This window comes from Octopus sinensis, linkage group LG4 (genome assembly GCF_006345805.1).
Source record: "Octopus sinensis linkage group LG4, ASM634580v1, whole genome shotgun sequence".
Classification (NCBI taxonomy): Eukaryota; Metazoa; Mollusca; class Cephalopoda; order Octopoda; family Octopodidae; genus Octopus; species Octopus sinensis.
This window is the reverse complement of record NC_043000.1, coordinates 117,202,953-117,220,474: the sequence shown is the minus strand read 5'-3', so window position 1 is coordinate 117,220,474 and position 17,522 is coordinate 117,202,953. Positions and strand designations below refer to the sequence as shown.

General features: G+C 38.4%; 1 protein-coding gene across 1 annotated transcript; it reads left to right on the top strand.

Moving 5' to 3' along the window:
• Window positions 1-331: 331 nt before the first annotated feature.
• Window positions 332-16,542, top strand: LOC115210822 (replication factor C subunit 3). Its single transcript, XM_029779570.2, has 8 exons — window positions 332-513; window positions 2,374-2,579; window positions 8,548-8,645; window positions 9,313-9,494; window positions 9,886-10,022; window positions 11,779-11,877; window positions 15,616-15,685; window positions 16,306-16,542. Exons 1-8 carry the CDS (start codon window positions 427-429, stop codon window positions 16,492-16,494), a joined length of 1,068 nt encoding a protein of 355 aa, XP_029635430.1. The 5' UTR covers window positions 332-426; the 3' UTR covers window positions 16,495-16,542.
• The last annotated feature ends 980 nt before the right edge of the window (window positions 16,543-17,522 follow it).

Below are 17,522 nucleotides of genomic sequence, written 5' to 3'. Positions count from 1 at the left end.
CGAGCTGGCAGAAACGTTAGCACGCCGGGCGAAATGCGTAGCCGTATTTCGTCTGCCGCTACGTCCTGGGTTCAAATTCCGCCGAGGTCGACCTTGCCTGTCATCCTTTCGGGGTCGATTAATTAAGTACCAGTTATGCACTGGAGATCGATGTTACCGACTTAATCTGTTTGTCTGTCCTTGTTTGTCTCCTCTGTGTTTAGCCCCTTGTGGGTAGTAAAAAAAAAAAAAAAAAGTAAAAAATATCACCGTGTATCTCAGAATTTACCGGTACGGAAACTATAGGCTAGTAGGAATTACCTCCCTTTAGACGTTTATTAAGGGAGGTAACTCTGGTCTATACTTCCGTCAATAATATTTGGCGCCAATATTTCAGGCTTGTGTTTGTTTAACTTACTGCGAAGCACAACCTCGGTTATTAACAAAATGAGTCTTTGGGTGGACAAATATCGGCCAACATCTCTCAATAAGCTCGACTACCACAAAGATCAAGCAAAACTTCTGAAAAGGCTTGTGAGTACAATGTGTCTTAGTATTTTTAAAGAATATCTTGTGTGTGTACAGTTAGATGTACGATTGCTTGTGTTAAGTTAAGATCTTCGCGAAGATCGTCCTCATCATCCAGTTAACTTCCCGTATGGTGCTTTGACAATTACTGTAGTTCGTAGTATTATAGTTTATGATACACAGAGCAATTATAGAGAACGTTGGTTTTAAAGTATTGTTTATTTATGTATTATTTTTACTAATTCAATCACCATTATATTTTAACTATATATTCGGCTGTTAAGAGGTATTAAGCATGTAAATATTAATTTAGTTTTAACGAATATATTTAGATATAAAAAGAGTACTACTTAAGAGTGGTCCCGGTGCGCGCACCACCGTACTCGCGCATCCGCGCTAGCTAGTCGTGACTAGTCGATCGTACAACGACTACATAGCAAAGTAAATAAAACACAAAATAAATAATTTTTTTTAACACAAAGTAAATAAAACAAAAAACACAAAGTAAGGATTGACTAGTACGACTAGTAGTACCACAAAAAAGTCTAGGTATATAAAAAGTTTCGGCGATCTTTCGTTTTGACTCGAATTCTATAAACATACTAGTCGTTAATTTCTGGGATTGCCAGACGCGTGCTAGTTCTGTTGACGTATCGAATAGGAAAGAGAAACCAAATGGGTTGTATGTCTGTTCGTGTGTGTGTGTGTGCACAAGGTTTTTTTTCTTCAAGTTTAAAATGCGGCATTGTTGGCATAGTCAGCTCCTGTCAAACCGTCCAACCCATGCCAGCCTGGAAGGAGGACGTTAAACGATGATGATGATGTGTATGTATTTGTTTTGCAAGATTCTTGATGTGAAACCGTGTGTTGAAACAAATATTGTTATACTTGGGGATGGTAACATTTTAACAATTAAATACATGCACCATATATATTTGGTCTGTAATCAAGCATTATTATTTTTGTTTGTCAAAGCTGTTTCATCACACATCCTGTGAAGAAGAATAACAGGAGATATGTGAGATAGAGTCACTGAAGAAATCACAAGATGGGTACTACTAGCGAACAGTGGTCCTGGTGCGCGCACTAGCTAGTTGTAAGTAGTCGATCCTACAACGACTTGCGCGTATGTTTGTATTTCAAAGCTGAATACATATCAGAAAATTAAATAATATTTTTCAAACAAAGTAAATAAAACGCAAAGTAAATCATTTTTTAAACAAGTAAATGAATTCTTTTTTAAAACAAGCTAAGGTTAGGGTTAGGGTTAAAAAGTCGTTGTAGGATTGACTACTTACGACTAGCTAGTGCAGATGTGCGAGTGCATGCACTGGGACCACTGTTCGCTAGTAGTACCCACAAGCTGTGTGATGATAGAGCTTTGAAAAAGAAACAAAAAATAAAGCTGAAGTAAAGTCCAAACATATTGTGTGTGTGTTTGATTAACAAAATATATAATTTTTAAAAATGCTTTCCTTAAGATAATTTTATTGTAAGTATACCTTCTAATTGTGGAGGCGCAGTGGTTAAGACAGCGGACTCGCAGTCGGAGGATCGTGGTTTCGATTCCCAGACCAGCCGTTGTGTGTGTTTATTGAGCGAAAACACCTAAAAAAGCTCCATGAGGCTCTGGCAGGTGTTTGTGGCGACCCCTGTTGTACTCTTTCGCCCCAACTTTCTCTCACTCTTTATTCCTGTTTCTTGGGTAATGCTGCAATAGACTGACATCCCGTCTACCTGGGGGGAGCACATATGCCATAGAAACCGGGAAACTGGGCCCATGAGCCTGGCTAGGCTTGAAAAGAGCGCATAAATAAAAAAAAAAAACCTTCTAAATATTTGCCATTTTTCTTTCTGTACTTTCAGGTGAATCATGGTGATTTCCCTCATCTGCTTGTGTATGGACCCTCGGGTGCTGGTAAGAAAACCAGGGTAATGGCACTGCTGAAAGAACTCTATGGAAGTGGTGTAGAAAAACTTACCAACCGACCATATTCTTTCGTAACACCGTCAAAGAAAAAACTAGACATTATGACAATTTCAAGTAATTATCACATAGAGGTAAATCCCAGGTAAGATTAATTGTTTTAAATTAATATTCAAATTACTGGAACCTTTATTTAATATATTGGGTTGTCAGGAAAGTCCGTGCCGATTTATAGTAGCTTACCTTTCAACTTATTTTAGAACATGGTTGAGTCCATAAAATAGGATTTGACTACACCTCCATTTAGAACACGGTTTAAGCTATCTTTTCGCAGAAAAAGGTTTATGTTCCTATAACCTGTGTTAATTCTGTAACCCTTTAAAATGGAAGATAAGAAAGTTCCTTTTCCGCACTTGATGCTTTGGGAACCAGACAAAAATTGCTGCAGCTCGGCTGGGATGTGTTACCCCACCCTCCATATTCACCAGATGTTGCTCCTTCGGATTACCACTTATTCAGGTCTCTGCAGAATAGTCTTAATAGTAAAAATTTCAATTCCTTGGATGACGTAAAGAGATACCTTGCTGAATTCTTTGCCATGAAATCACCTCAATTCTGGGAAGAGGGTATTTTCAAGTTAAAGGAAAGATGGAGAAGCATTGTGCAACAAAATGGTTCATATTTATTTAGTTGATTAAAAATGTAATGGCAAGTATTTATTGATCTTTTTCTTTCGTTTAAAAATCTGCACGAACTTTCCGGACAACGCAATAGTTATTTCACTTTTTCAGTTTCTTGTTGTAAGTACAGACATGGCTGTGTGGTTAAGAAGCGCGCTTTGCAACCATATTGGTTTTGAGTTCAATCCCACCGTGTGATACATAAAAAGCACCATCCGAACATGGTTGATGCCAGTGCCCCCTGACTAGCTCCTGTGCCGATGGCACGTAAAAAGCACACACTACATTCTGGAGTGGTTGGCGTTAGGAAAGGCATCGACCTGTAGAAACTTTGCCAGATCAGACTGGAGCCTGGTGTAGCCTGCTGGCTTGCCAGTCCTCATTTGAACTGTCCAACCCATGCCAGCATGGAAAGCAGATTTTAAACGATGACGACAATATATATATATATATATATATATATATATATACAGTTGAAATTTATAGAAAAACAAAAAGATGAAGACAGGTATATGGACAACAAGCAAGTACATTAATTTGATGTTGGGAAGAATGAAAATGTCTTTTACATTTTGAGTTTGAGCCTGCACTCTTCAACAGAAAGGAATAAAAAAAAAATAAGCAGAAAAAATGAAAAAAAACTGGTAGAGTTCAGTGGTCCAACATGGCTATATATATATGTATGTATGTAGTATATATATCATCATCATCATCATCGTCTAATGTCTCTTTTTCCGTGCTGGCATGGGTTGGACAGTTTGACTGGGGTCCGGCAAACCAGGAGGCTGCACCAGGCTCCAATCTGATTTGACAATGTTTATACAGCTGGATGCCCTTTCTAACGCCACCCACTCCAAGAATGTAGTGGGTGCTTTTTACATGTCACTGGCACAGGAACCAGTCAGGGCGAGGGGGCTGGCATTGACCACATTCAGATGGTGCTTTTTACGTGCCATATATATACATATATATATATATATATATATACATACACACATAATTAAGGGATCAGCAAAAGTTGCTTCAACACGTGCCGAAATTTAGAAATAGCAGTCAAACTACTAATTCTTCTACTACAATATTTCTCCACAGGCAGTAATACTCGTAATTTACATAGGCATGTGGTGAAGCAACTTTTGTTGATCCCTTAATTATGTTTACAATTATATAAAAAAACTTTTTGTATAAGTTTTTACCGATAATCGTTTTTTTCCATACCGAACTACCTGATAAAATTGTTAATTATTAAATTAATAATTTTTTACCCTACATCTATGATATATATATATATAATATATATATATATATATATATATATTATAATAATAATATAAGGGAATATTATTCCAAACTTACAGGGAAAAATTCAATTTATAAATACTAAATCAAATTTCACAAAATATAATATATATATGTATAATTAGAAAAAAACCCCACCTTTTGTCAATTAATATATATATATATATATATATATATATATATACATATTCATATTTGTTTGCATACATATATATATGTGTGTGTGTGTATCTTTGTGTTTGTCTTGCACCACTGCTTGGCAACTGCTCATTTTTTTTTACATCCCCGTAACTTAGTGGCTCAGCTAAAGAGACTAATGGAATAAATACCAGACTTGAAAATAAACACCAGGGTTGATTTGTTCAACTAAACCCTTCAAGGCTGTGCTCCAGCATGACCACAGTCCAATGACTGAAACAGAAGGTAAAAGATAGACGAGATCTTTCGCCCCCACTTCCTAGCCCTTCTCTTATTTTCTTTCTTTACCTTGGCTATGTATTCTGTGGACAAACACTACACACAATAACAAGGTGGAATGTTAAGTGTTATCAAGTGAAAGATAACCTTGCTGGTGTTGCTGCCACATTAAAATGTACCCAGATTATTCTGTGAAGTGATAGGCAAATGAGGAAAGGCATACAGTGGGGGGAAATAAATATTCGTGCATGTCAAAATTCTTCATTTATTTAATTTCTAATGAGCATAAATGGGATATACCAATACTATATTTGCATACACATGCATAAACTAAGAATATGCAAAAGAAAATGTAATACAAAGGGTCTCTGATATGACCCTATAACCCCTCTAGTGCTGGTGTTAGAATAATATGAGTCTTGTATACTCTGTAAAGCAGTTGGTGATATATATGGGACCTGACTTTAATAAAAATGAGACATACAAGCAAGATGTGGTTGGTTGACCTCACCTAGGGTTGTAGTAACTCCAAATATAAACGGAATCAGTCCAACCCATGCCAGCATGGAAAGCATACACAATGATGAGGAAATTTAGTAAAGTTTGTCTGGAAACCAAAACAAGATCTGAGAAACTTATTATATTTGATGACATAAAAGCTACATACGCATATAAGATGCACAATTTTGCAGTGCACATTCAGGAAAGAGTCTTTCTAGTACATAGAAGTGTGTGAGCTGGCAGAAACGTTAGCACGCCAGGCAAAATGCTTAACAGTATTTCGTCTGTCTTTACATTCTGAGTTCAAATTCTGCTAAGGTCGACTTTGCCTTTCATCCTTTCAGGGTCAATAAATTAAGTACCACTTGCGCACTGGGGTCGATATAATCGACTTAATCCGTTAGTCTGTCCTTGTTTGTCCCCTCTGTGTTTAGCCCCTTGTGGGCAGTAAAGAAATAGGTATTTCTTCTGTCTTACATTCTGAGTTCAAATTCTGCTAAGGTCGACTTTGCCTTTCATCCTTTCGGGCTCAGTTAAATAAGTACCAGTTATGCACTGGGGTCAATGTAATTGACTTAATCCTTTTGTTTGTCCCCTCTGTGTTTAACCCCTTGTAGGTAGTAAAGAAATAGGTATTTCGTCTGTCTTTACATTGAGTTCAAATTCTGCTGAGGTCGACTTTGCCTTTCATCTTTTCGGGGTCAATTGAATAAGTACCAGTTATGCACAGGGGTCGATGTAATTGACTTAATCCCTTTGTCTGTCCTTGTTTATCCCCCTATGGGCAATAAAGAAATAAATATTGGCCCAACTTCACATGTGGGATCTGGGTGTTTGTTTTTAAAAATTTTGAAAATTGGCTAAAATGTGTCTTATGCCATCAAATACAGTAAATAAACAGTTGAATGTTGTGCTAAAGATAAACACACATAGCTAGTTGTCTCCCTTGAACTATCTTGATGCAGCCACAAGTCTATAGAACAGTGCTTCTCAACCCTTTTTTTCACTTATGGACCCCCTTTCGTCCCTATTTTGCTCAGGTGAATTCTCATGGCCATTGGTGTTTGAAAAACTCCCATTATATTTGTATTATTAGATATTATTAACAGCTGTATTAAAAGTTGTTAAAATATTTTGTGTATGAAAGAAGCATAACCAATGTAATGTAGACCCATCTGAGAACCTTGGTATAGAATAAACGGGCATATGGCATAGTGGTTAAGAGCACGGGCTACTAACACCAAGATTCTGAGTTCGATTCCAAGCACTGACCTGCATAATAATAAAAACATTGAAAAATACCTTAACAACGAGAACCCAGGTTTGAAATTTCCCCACCTGATGAAGGCTGGAGGGTATATCAGCTGAAACATTGTGTTAGCAACAAACAAAATGAGGACAAATATCCGTCAGATGTAAATAATGTACATAATTCCTCATCTCTTAAATATAGAACAATAAACTTGGTTACCAAGGAAACAGTATATGAGGCCTGATCAATAAGTATCCGGACTGTTACCATAGTAATGAAACTAAAAGCATGCAGAGTGAAGCCACTTGGCACAGATTGACTTTGAACTCTGGTGATTGTTGCATGGAGCATGACAGAGAACGTTGTCATGGCAATACTGGCTTGGAGGCCTATGCAGAAAGTGTGTGGCGAGGAGTGTATGAGCTGAACACAAGTGTACGAGTGGTTCACACGTTACCAAGATGGTTGAAAAAATGTCGATATTGACGACTGTTCTGGGAGACCTGCAACCAGCAGAACTGAGGAAAACCTCACAGATGTGCATGCAGCTGTGAGGGTAAATCGTCGAATAACCATCCGTTAGTTATCAGAGGATGTGCAGATTAGTTACAGTTCAGTCCAATCCATTATCACTGAAGATTTGTGTATTAGACATGTGTCTACCAAGTTTGTGCAAAAACTGCTTTCAGCTGACCAAAAAGAAACTCTGGTTTCAGTTGCACAAGATTTCCTTGATTGTGACAAGAATGGTGAAAACATTTTGGAAACTTTCCGTAGGCCTCTGAGCAGGTATCACCAAGCTTTTGGCAAAATTTGATACAGATTCTCTCCTCAACTTTCTCTGTCATGGTCAATGCAATGATTACACGCTACACACCTTCCTTCCTAGCCCTGCTGTAAACAGTGGAACTTGTCAACTCATGGAATATATACAGAAGCCGCCTTGACTGGCTTCTGTGCCGGTGGCATGTGACCTGCTGTGCTTGAGGAGACCTATTGAGTCAAGTACATTAACATCAAAATAAATATCAAATGGAAATTGTAGTTGTGATACCTGTGCTGGTGGCACATAAAAAAGCACCATTCAAACGTGGATGATGCCAGCGCTGCCTTGACTGGCTTCAGTGCCGGTGGCACATAAAAAGCACCAACCGATTGTGGCCGGTGCCAGCCTCCCCTGGCACCTGTACTGGTGGCACGTATAAAGCACCCACTACACTCACAGAGTGGTTGGCATTAGGAAGGGCATCCAGCTGTAGAAACACTCCCAGATCAGACTGGAGCCTGATGCAGCCTCCTGGCTTCACAGACCCTGGTCAAACCGTCCAACCTGTGCTAGCACGGAAAGCAGACGTTAAACGATGATGATGATATATATATTCTTTTACTTGTTTCAGTCATTTATAGTACTTATTCTATGCATAGCAGAGTTCATGGTCAGTCTGTGCCAAGCAGCTTCACCCTGTGTGCTTTAGCTTCGTTACTATAGCAACAGTCCAGATACTTATTGATCAGACTATGTATGTATTGCTGAACTGCTAGGTTACAGGAATGCCAACACTATAACAGCAGTTATTTTTTTTATTGCCCACAAGGGGCTAAACACAGATGGGACAAACAAGGACAGACAAAGGGATTAAGTCGATTACATCAACCCCAGTGCGTAACTGGTACTTATTTAATCAACCCCGAAAGGATGAAAAGCAAAGTCGACCTCGGCAGAATTTGAACTCAGGATACCGCTAAGCATTTCGCCCAGCATGCTAACGATTCTGCCAGCTTGCTGCCATCATAACAGCAGTTGTCAAACACACTCCAAAGTTCACTGTATATTCCTCTTTATGTACAGACAGTAAAAGTTGTTTTGTCATTGAATTAATTTCAGTTGTGTTATTTCATTTACCATGATTATACAAGTGTCACTTATATAGTTTCTGTTTTTCCCTTTTCTTTCTGTTTATCAGTGATGTTGGTGTACAGGACCGTGTTGTGATCCAAGAACTGATCAAGTCAATTGCTGAGGTCAATCAGTTAGATATAAATTCTCAACGGGATTTCAAAGGTTAGTTTCTCCCCACGTTTCTAGTTTCTAATAGAAAAAAGACACATTAGTGCACCTCTGTATAAGCAGGACAGCGTGAGTAGAAGAATTGCTGTAACTAACAACACTTGTCATTTCTGTTACCATGTCTTTTCTAAATTATTCCAAATGAGACACAGGCATGGCTGTGCGGCTTAGAAGCTTGCTTCCTGACCACATGTTGTAGGGTTCAGTCCTGCCATATTGCACTTTGGGCAAGCGTCTTCTGCTAAAGCCCTGGGCCGATGAAAGCTTTGTGAGTGGACTGGTAGATGGAAACTGAAAGGAGCCTGTCATATATATATGTATGTGTGTGTGTGTGTTTGTGTATACATACACATGCATATATATGTGAGTGTGTGTATGTTTGTCTCTTTGTCTTGACATTGTATGATTGTTGTAGATGAGCATCACTGTTGTACAAGCAGTGTAATTCATTTCTAATATTCTATGAAAAACATGTCTGGCCCCAAGGAAATATTACTTTGCTTGGAAACAGGTGAAGGTTGGAAACTGGAAGGGCACCTGACTACAAAAATCTGTCCCACTAAACTGTCCAACCCGTGCATGCATAGAGAAATGGACATTAAAATGATTATGATGACAATGGAGATGATGATGATAATGATGAGGTTTGTTTATATTTCAGTTGTTATCCTCACTGAAGTTGACCGTTTAACAAAAGATGCCCAACACGCTCTCCGAAGAACAATGGAAAAATATATGGCCACTTGTCGGATCATCCTTATCTGTAATTCCTCAAGTAAAGTTATTCCTGCCATAAAAAGCCGTTGTCTTGGAATCCGGGTACCAGCACCTTCTGTTGATGAGGTCAGTTATGGTGTTTATAATCACTATAATTGTTTAATATATCATTTTTTTCTTCCTTTCCCTCACATTGACTCTCTCTGATTTATACTACAGCATATTGTCCATTCGTCTCTTATTTCTATACCATAGCATATAATCCAGTTGTGTGAGAAACAAAATAGGAATTTTTAAATTGACACTAGGAAGGGCAATTGTGTATCGGGGGTCGTGTGGACCCCAGTTGAGAACCACTGCACCACATGTTCAATCACCACATGTTTCATCTTTCTCAATTGTGTGATTAAGAAGCTTGCTTTCTCACCATGTGGCTTCATGGTCAATTGCTGTGATGTTGTTGATGGTGAGGATAATGATAAAGAGCTGAATTTCTTTATAAACTTTCCTAATGCAGATCTGCCAAGTTTTGCAGACAGTATGCAAGAAAGAAGGCCTCACGTTACCAATAGAACTTGCCAAAAAGATATCACTGGTCAGCGAGAGGAACATGAGAAGGGCTCTTCTTATGTGTGAAGCCTGTAAAGTCCAACAGTAAGTTAATGTTATTTTATTTTATTTTATTTTATTTTATTTTATTTTTTTACTCATTGTAAGGCAGCGAGGTGGCAGAACTGTGAGGATGCTGGACGAAATGCTTGGCAGCATTTTGTGCATCTTTATGTTCTGAGTTCAAATTCCACTGAGGTTGACTTTGCCTTTTATCTTTCCGGGATCCGTCATCATCATCATCGTTTAACGTCCGCTTTCCATGTTAGCATGGGTTGGACGATTTTTGACTGAGAGCTGGCAAACCAGATGGCTGCACCAGGCTCCAATCTCGATCTGGCAGAGTTTCTACAGCTGGATTCCCTTCCTAACGCCAACCACTCCGAGAGTGTAGTGGGTGCTTTTTACGTGCCACCAACACAGGGGCCAGTCAGGCGGTACTGGCAATGACCTCGTTCAAATCTTTTTACACATGCTACCGGCACAGGTGCCAGTAAGGCAAAAATAAAATAAAATAAATATCAATTGAGCACTTGAGTTGTCGTCATCAACTTTCTCCCTTCCTCAAAATTGCAGGCCTTGTGCCAACATTTCAAATCAGTATTTTTGCTCCGTGTGCAGAATAGCACTGGGTCGGTTTTACAGTTCATCCATCCATGGTACAATAAAATAACTTCTAGTAATCTTCATACAAGGGCTGCAAGCTGACAAAATCATCAGCACATTGAACAAAAGCAACATTTCTTCCAGCTCTTTACGTCCTGAGTTCAAATCCTGCTAAGGTCTACCTTGTCTTCCATCTCTAAGTACCAGTCAAATACTGGGGTCAATGTAATTGATTTGCCCTCCCATCTCATAATTGCTGACCTTGGACCCTTCAATGGACTGGCATTCTGGTCAGGGGAATGTTGTGATCTCAGACACTTAACCTATTATCATTCAGATTTAATTCAATTATAATTCTTATTAATTGATATTGTTTTGAATTAATCAGGCATCATCTTGTATCTTCAAGATTTTGATGACCTAGTTACTCTTTTACTCTCCTACTTGTTTTAGTCATTTGACTGTGGCCATGCTGGAGGACCACCTTTATTCAAGCAAGTCGACCCCAGGACTTATTCTTTGTAAGCCTAGTACTTATTCTATCGGTCTCTTTTGCCGAACCGCTAAGTTACGGGGACGTAAACACACCAGCATTGGTTGTCAGTGATGTTGGGGGACAAACACAGACACACATACATACATATATTTATATACGACAGGCTTCTTTCAGTATCCGTCTACCAAATCCACTCTCAAGGCTTTGGTCGGCCTAAAGCTATAGTAGAAGACACTTGCCCAAGGTGCCACGCAGTGGGACTGAACCTGGAACTATGTGGTTCATAAGCAAGCTACTTACCACACAGCCACTCCTATGCTTAGTTGCGTATTTTCAGAATATTATTGTAAGGTAGGTGTGAAAGACCCAATCTGGCTGGTTTAAACATAAAACAGGTAGAATGCTTTGGCCAGTTTAGATGTTAACGGGTTACACACCATGGAAATCAAGTAACCACTCATGAGTTGTGGGGCTCGAGAAAAATTATTTCATACAACACTTGATTCAGTTAACATTGGCTGATAGTATTTTAGTTTTTCACCTTTGAGATTAAAATAGCTTCTGATTTTCACTTTGACTGTTTGGAATTAGGACTTAGGTACCCTTATTTCAACATTTTCATTCTCAACTCATTCATATCGCTTTATATATTTTTAGTATTTAAATGACTAACGTTGAAATTTTCTTTAAAATTTTCAGGTATCCATTCAGCGTTGATCAAGAAGTAACTGAACCAGACTGGAAGCTTTATCTGCAAGAAACAGCTGGATTGATGGTACAACAACAGAGTCCACAGAGGTAAAATTTGATTTGTTCCTTTCAATGGGATACTTGTCCTACTTTTTGTCACTAGAGTGGATTGCGGCAATATGAAATGAAGTGTTTTGCTCAAGAACAAAGTCCCAGAACCAAAACCGCTATCTTATAATCATGAGTGCAACACCCTTGTCACTAAGCCACACACCTTCACACACACACACACATATGAATAACAAAGAGGTACAGGTGTCATTTTATTATGGCCATTTCAAGTGACTCCTTTAATTCATCATCATCATCATTTAACATCTATTGTCCATGCTGCCATGGGCTGGATGGTTTGAATAGAGCTGGCAGGCTGCGCCAGGATCCAGTCAAATTTGGCATGGTTTTCTACAGTTTGATGCCCTTCCTAATGCCAAACACTCCGAGAGTGTAATCGGTGCCTTTACGTGCCACTGGCATGGGTTCCATTTGTGTGACACAGGTATCTGTCACAGCTACAATTTTGCTCAGTTTCATGGGTCTCTTCTCAAGCATGACATAATGCCAAAGGTGTTGGTCATTGCCTCTCTGAGGCTCAACACTCAAAAGGAGCTCGACCACGAAAACATTACGGGTATGCCCTGGCACTTACCACCATCTATTTCTCTCTTCTCCTTTATTCAACCATCCCATTTATATTCTGATCCCTGTGCCTTGTGAGTGTGCCTGGATTCAGCACAATTTCTATCTACTAGATTCACTTACTGGACAGTGGTCAGCCACAGGTTATTGTAGAAATCCAAAGGGCTGTGAAGTGAGATTAACTCTCAAACCACATAATTTCAAAACAGACTTCTTGGCTTTGCAGCTATCCTGACATTTATATTCTTTTGTTCTTTTACTTGTTTCAGTCATTTGACTGTGGCCATGCTGGAGCACCGCTTGTAGTCGAATAAATTGACCTGAGAACTTATTCTTTGTAAGCCTAGTACTTATTCTATTGGCCACTTTTGCCGAACTGCTAAGTTACAGGGACATAAACATGCTGACATTGGTTGTCAAGCGACGGTGGCGGGGACATACATAGATACACAAACATATACATACATATATATATATATATATATATATATATATATATGATAGACTTCTTTCAGTTTCCATCTACCAAATCCACTCACAAGGCTTTGCCCAGCCCAAAGCCCTAATAGAAGACACTTGTCCAAGGTGCCCTGCGGTGAGACTGAACCCAGAACCATGTGGTTGGGAATCAACCTTCTTACCACACAACCACTCCTGTGCCTACGTTTAATTTTATTTAACAATTCATTAGTGTTTGCTCCCAAACTGATGTCTCGAACAAGAAGCTAAACACCTATGAATATTAACATGTATATATGAATATGGGTCTGTATATTGTTTTAAGTTTATATTTTTTGCATTTGAATCTGTATATTTATGTCTATATATATATATATATAGGTGAGAAAGTTGGTGTGTGAAAGCACGTGGTTGAATATATAGAAAATAGTAAAAAGTGAAAAAACTACAGAAGGCTTGTTCTAGAAGGTTAAAAAATATATATTTGAGTCATTATCTCTGAAGAATGTTATAAATTTTTTTCCTACAATGACATAGTTTTGTTGTAGTAGTTGCTTTGCGCATTTCTCAATGTGCTCACTAAAGGGTATCATTCTGTATTCTGGGAATGCAATCTGTTGTCGATGCAGTGTGCATCTACATCTGAGTGATAGTCTCAACGTAAACATAACGATGTCAGAAATTTGAAAAGCTGAACGCGAAACCGGTCTTTCTTCAAAAACTATGTCATTGTAGGAAAAAAATTTATAACATTCTTCAGCCATAATGACTCAAATATATATTTTTTTTAACCTTCTAAAACAAGCCTTCTGTAGTTTTTTTCACTTTTTACTATTTTCTATATATATATATATATATAGTCTCTAAGCATTTTAAGCAGGGTCATAAATTCTACAGAATATTTAATAGAAGAACCCTGAAGGTTAGCTATTCTTGTTGCAGAAATTTCGCCTCTTACATTAGCCAACATAATAGGAAGCTAATTGAGATTAGACATGGTGCCGAGCCCATTAAGAAATGTAATTGCAAAAACGAAAGCTCCTGTCCGTTAGAAGGGAAATGTCTAGTGAAAGGAGTGGTTTATAGAGCCAAGGTGCAAGTGGAAGGCTCATCGGAATACAAGACATACACAGGGGCTTCAGAAAATTCATTTAAAACAAGATTTTATTCTCATAAGAATTCTTTTAAATACCCAGAGAATAGGAAGAAAAACAGCCTAGCAAAATATGTCTGGGAACTAAAAGAAAAGGAAGCCCCACCTTTCAACGTGACATGGAGCATTCTGGACGGGCGGCACCATACAGGCATGGAGCTTACAAATATAATTTCAAGTGCAAGCTTTGCTTATTAGAAAAAATGCACATATTATTCAAAGACAATAATTCTTTGAATCAAAGAAGTGAGTTAATGAACTTATGTAGGCACGCGGCTAAATTTAAAATGTCGAATATAAATATACCATATGGATAGAGTATATATTTTGTATTTTGATTTTGATTTTGATTTTGACTCTTAAGCGCTACGACGGATCTATAGCAAAGTCTTATTGTTTCTACATATATTAGGAAAAACCTACAAACTTTGTTTTCATGTTATTGTATTGCATAGGATTACCTTGATTATTTATATTACCTTGATTATTTATAAATGACCCAAAATAGGATGTTATATTTTATTTATATGTCTTTCGTATATATTTTATTAATGCACCCATTTTTTAAAGCAATGTTTTTTTTTAAAAAAAGCAATGTTGTCAAATTTAGAATGTTTATATAAGTTTGTGTATAGCAAAGCATATGTATTTGTAAGCATGCGTATCTGTGTATGTGTAAGTGAAAGTATGCTTGTGCTTAAGCACGCATACACACGACGGTATGTATATGTATCAATTCAAACTTGTGTATGTATACTGGCCTCTATAGATGCCAATAACATCGCTACAAGTTTCCCCCTCCCCTCTTTCGTTCCTTTTTCTCTCTTTCCCTTTCTTTCGTTCCCCCTCCTTGCTCAGTATATGAGAATTGCTACATAGATGAATTTTAGCTTGCGTGCGAGACGGTTTGCGTGAATATATGTACACATGCTTTTATGTGTATAATTTAGATTCATATTCATACGTCTGTATATGTATGTATGGCGTTTACGCGCATCCTTTTGTGTATGTTGATATATATATGTGGATTTTAATATAAATATGTATTGCAGTATTTATAACAGGTTTAATTTCTATGCATTAATTTGTACTGTCTTCATTAACGGCAATAGGTTTTTTTTCCTCGGTTTTTTCCTCGGATTTTATAATTTTTATAATTTTTATAAGTTTTTATATATATATACATATATTTTTGACCTTTTTGTTTATCGCTCGAAGATTGACCGTTTTTTTCTAAAGGGCCAATCAAACAAGTCCATTTCTTTTTAAAGGTGTAGCGTTTGTAAGAGTATAGATTGAATTAATATATATGTTCCATTCTAGCAAAAACTGTCTGATGAACGGCAACGAGAAACTCAGAGTAACAGATTTTGTTGAATTTTCTGCTGCTTAAAATAAAGTATATATAATATATGTATATAAGCAGATGTGCCTTAACATTTATTCATATCATAGTTTTCCATATCATAACAATGTCCCTTTGCATATACTTGTTAGTGTATTGAGTGCTATTGTTAATCCTCTCCTCATTTTTGCAGGCTTTTAGAGATCCGGGCTCGTCTCTATGAACTCCTTACTCATTGTATACCCCCTGATATAATTATGAAGGTAAAAATAATTCTTTATTATAAAACTGTTAACAAGAAATTAATCATTGATTTACCTGATAGCTGTTGTTGTTTAACCACTGGTCGCCATTTATTATGTAACATGCATACATAAAGGCGGCGAGCTGGCAGAAACGTTAGCATGCCGGGCGAAATGTGTAACCGTATTTCGTCTGCCGTTAGTTATGTTCTAAGTTCAAATTCCGCCAAGGTCGACTTTGACTTTCATCCCTTCGGAGCCGATAAATTAAGTACCACTTGCGCACTGGAGTCGATATAATCGACTTAATCCCTTTGACTTTCTTTGTTTGTCGTCTCTGTGTTTAGCCCGTTGTGGGTAGTAAAGAAATAGGTATTTCGTCTGCCGTTACATTCTGAGTTCAAATTCCGCCAAGGTCAACTTTGCCTTTCATCCTTTCAGGCTCAATAAATTAAGTACCAGTTACGTTTTGTTTCTTCTATAACAATATAAATACATCAACAAGCAGATCTTTCTGTAATCACACCTAACCATCTTGAAAAGATGAAGGTCAGAATTAATAATGTGTTTCTAATTTTGTTTATTCCCCATCACCTAAATTTTGTTGATGTGTTAATTTAATCATTTTGTCTTTTCACCAGGGTCTCCTACAGGAGTTAATCACCAACTGTGATGGTCAACTCAAAGCGGAAGTTGTCAAATCAGCTGCTTATTATGAACACCGACTGCAACTTGGACAGAAAGCTATCTTCCATCTTGAGGCCTTTGTGGCCAAATTCATGGCCATCTATAAGCGATTCATTGAAGAAGGAATTGCTGAGCTTTTTTAAATTGTACCCTTTTTTTTTTCTGTAAAAATAAAACTGAATAAAATATACTCTGTTACTTGTTTCAGTCATTTGACTGCGGCCATGCTGGAGTGCTGCCTTTAGTCGAGCAAATCGACCCCATGACTTATTCTTTGTAAGCCTAGTACTTATTTTATCGGTCTCTTCTGCCGAACTGCTAAGTTACGGGAACGCAAACACACCAATATCGGTTGGGGGACAGACACACAAACACACACACACACATATATATATATATGTATGAGCGTGGCCGTAGCCAGTACCGCATCGACTGGCCTCCGTGCTGTGGGAACATGGTGGCACATAAAAACACCATCCGAAGACCCGGCAAGACTAGTCAGGTCATAACCCGTGGGCCCTACTGGGACGTAGTCAGTCCACCTGTACATACCTTCCGACTTGTGAAGACCTGCTGAGGCAAGTGAAAATCAAATCAAATCAAAACAAATCAAAATAGATGAACATCAATGGAATTTGTATCCTTGTGGTACCAGTGCCAGTGGACACAAGAATCCATCCGAACGTGGCCGTAGTCAGTACCGCTTGTGGTACCAGTGCCGGTGGCACACAAGAATCCATCCGAACGTGGCCGTAGTCAGTACCGCATCACTGGCCATCCGATTGTGGCCGTTCGCCAGCCTCATCTAGCACCTGTGTCGGTGGCACATAAAAACACAATCCGAAGACCCGGCAAGACTAGTCAGGCCATAACCCATGGCCCCTACCTGGGACGTAGTCAGTCCACCTGTGCATACCTCCTTCTTGTGACACTTGTGAAGACCTGTTGAGGCAAGTGAAAATCAAATCAAAACAAATCAAAATAGATGAACATCAATGGAATCTGTATCTTTGTGGTACCAGTGCCGGTGGCACACACTTTGTGGTACCAGCCGGTGGCACACATGAGAACCATCCGAACGTGGCCGTAGCCAGTTCCGCATCGACCGGCCTCCGTGCTGTGGGCACACGTAACAGACACCATCCGATCATGGCCGTTCGCCAGCCTCATC

Bases quoted from the DNA above. Each gene is read 5' to 3' on its own strand.
- LOC115210822 (XM_029779570.2), top strand. From the start codon at position 427: ATGAGTCTTTGGGTGGACAAATATCGGCCAACATCTCTCAATAAGCTC. The intron at 8,646-9,312 runs GTTAGTTTCTCC...TTTATATTTCAG, and splicing joins TTCTCAACGGGATTTCAAAG to TTGTTATCCTCACTGAAGTT. The intron at 11,878-15,615 runs GTAAAATTTGAT...TCATTTTTGCAG, and splicing joins CAACAACAGAGTCCACAGAG to GCTTTTAGAGATCCGGGCTC.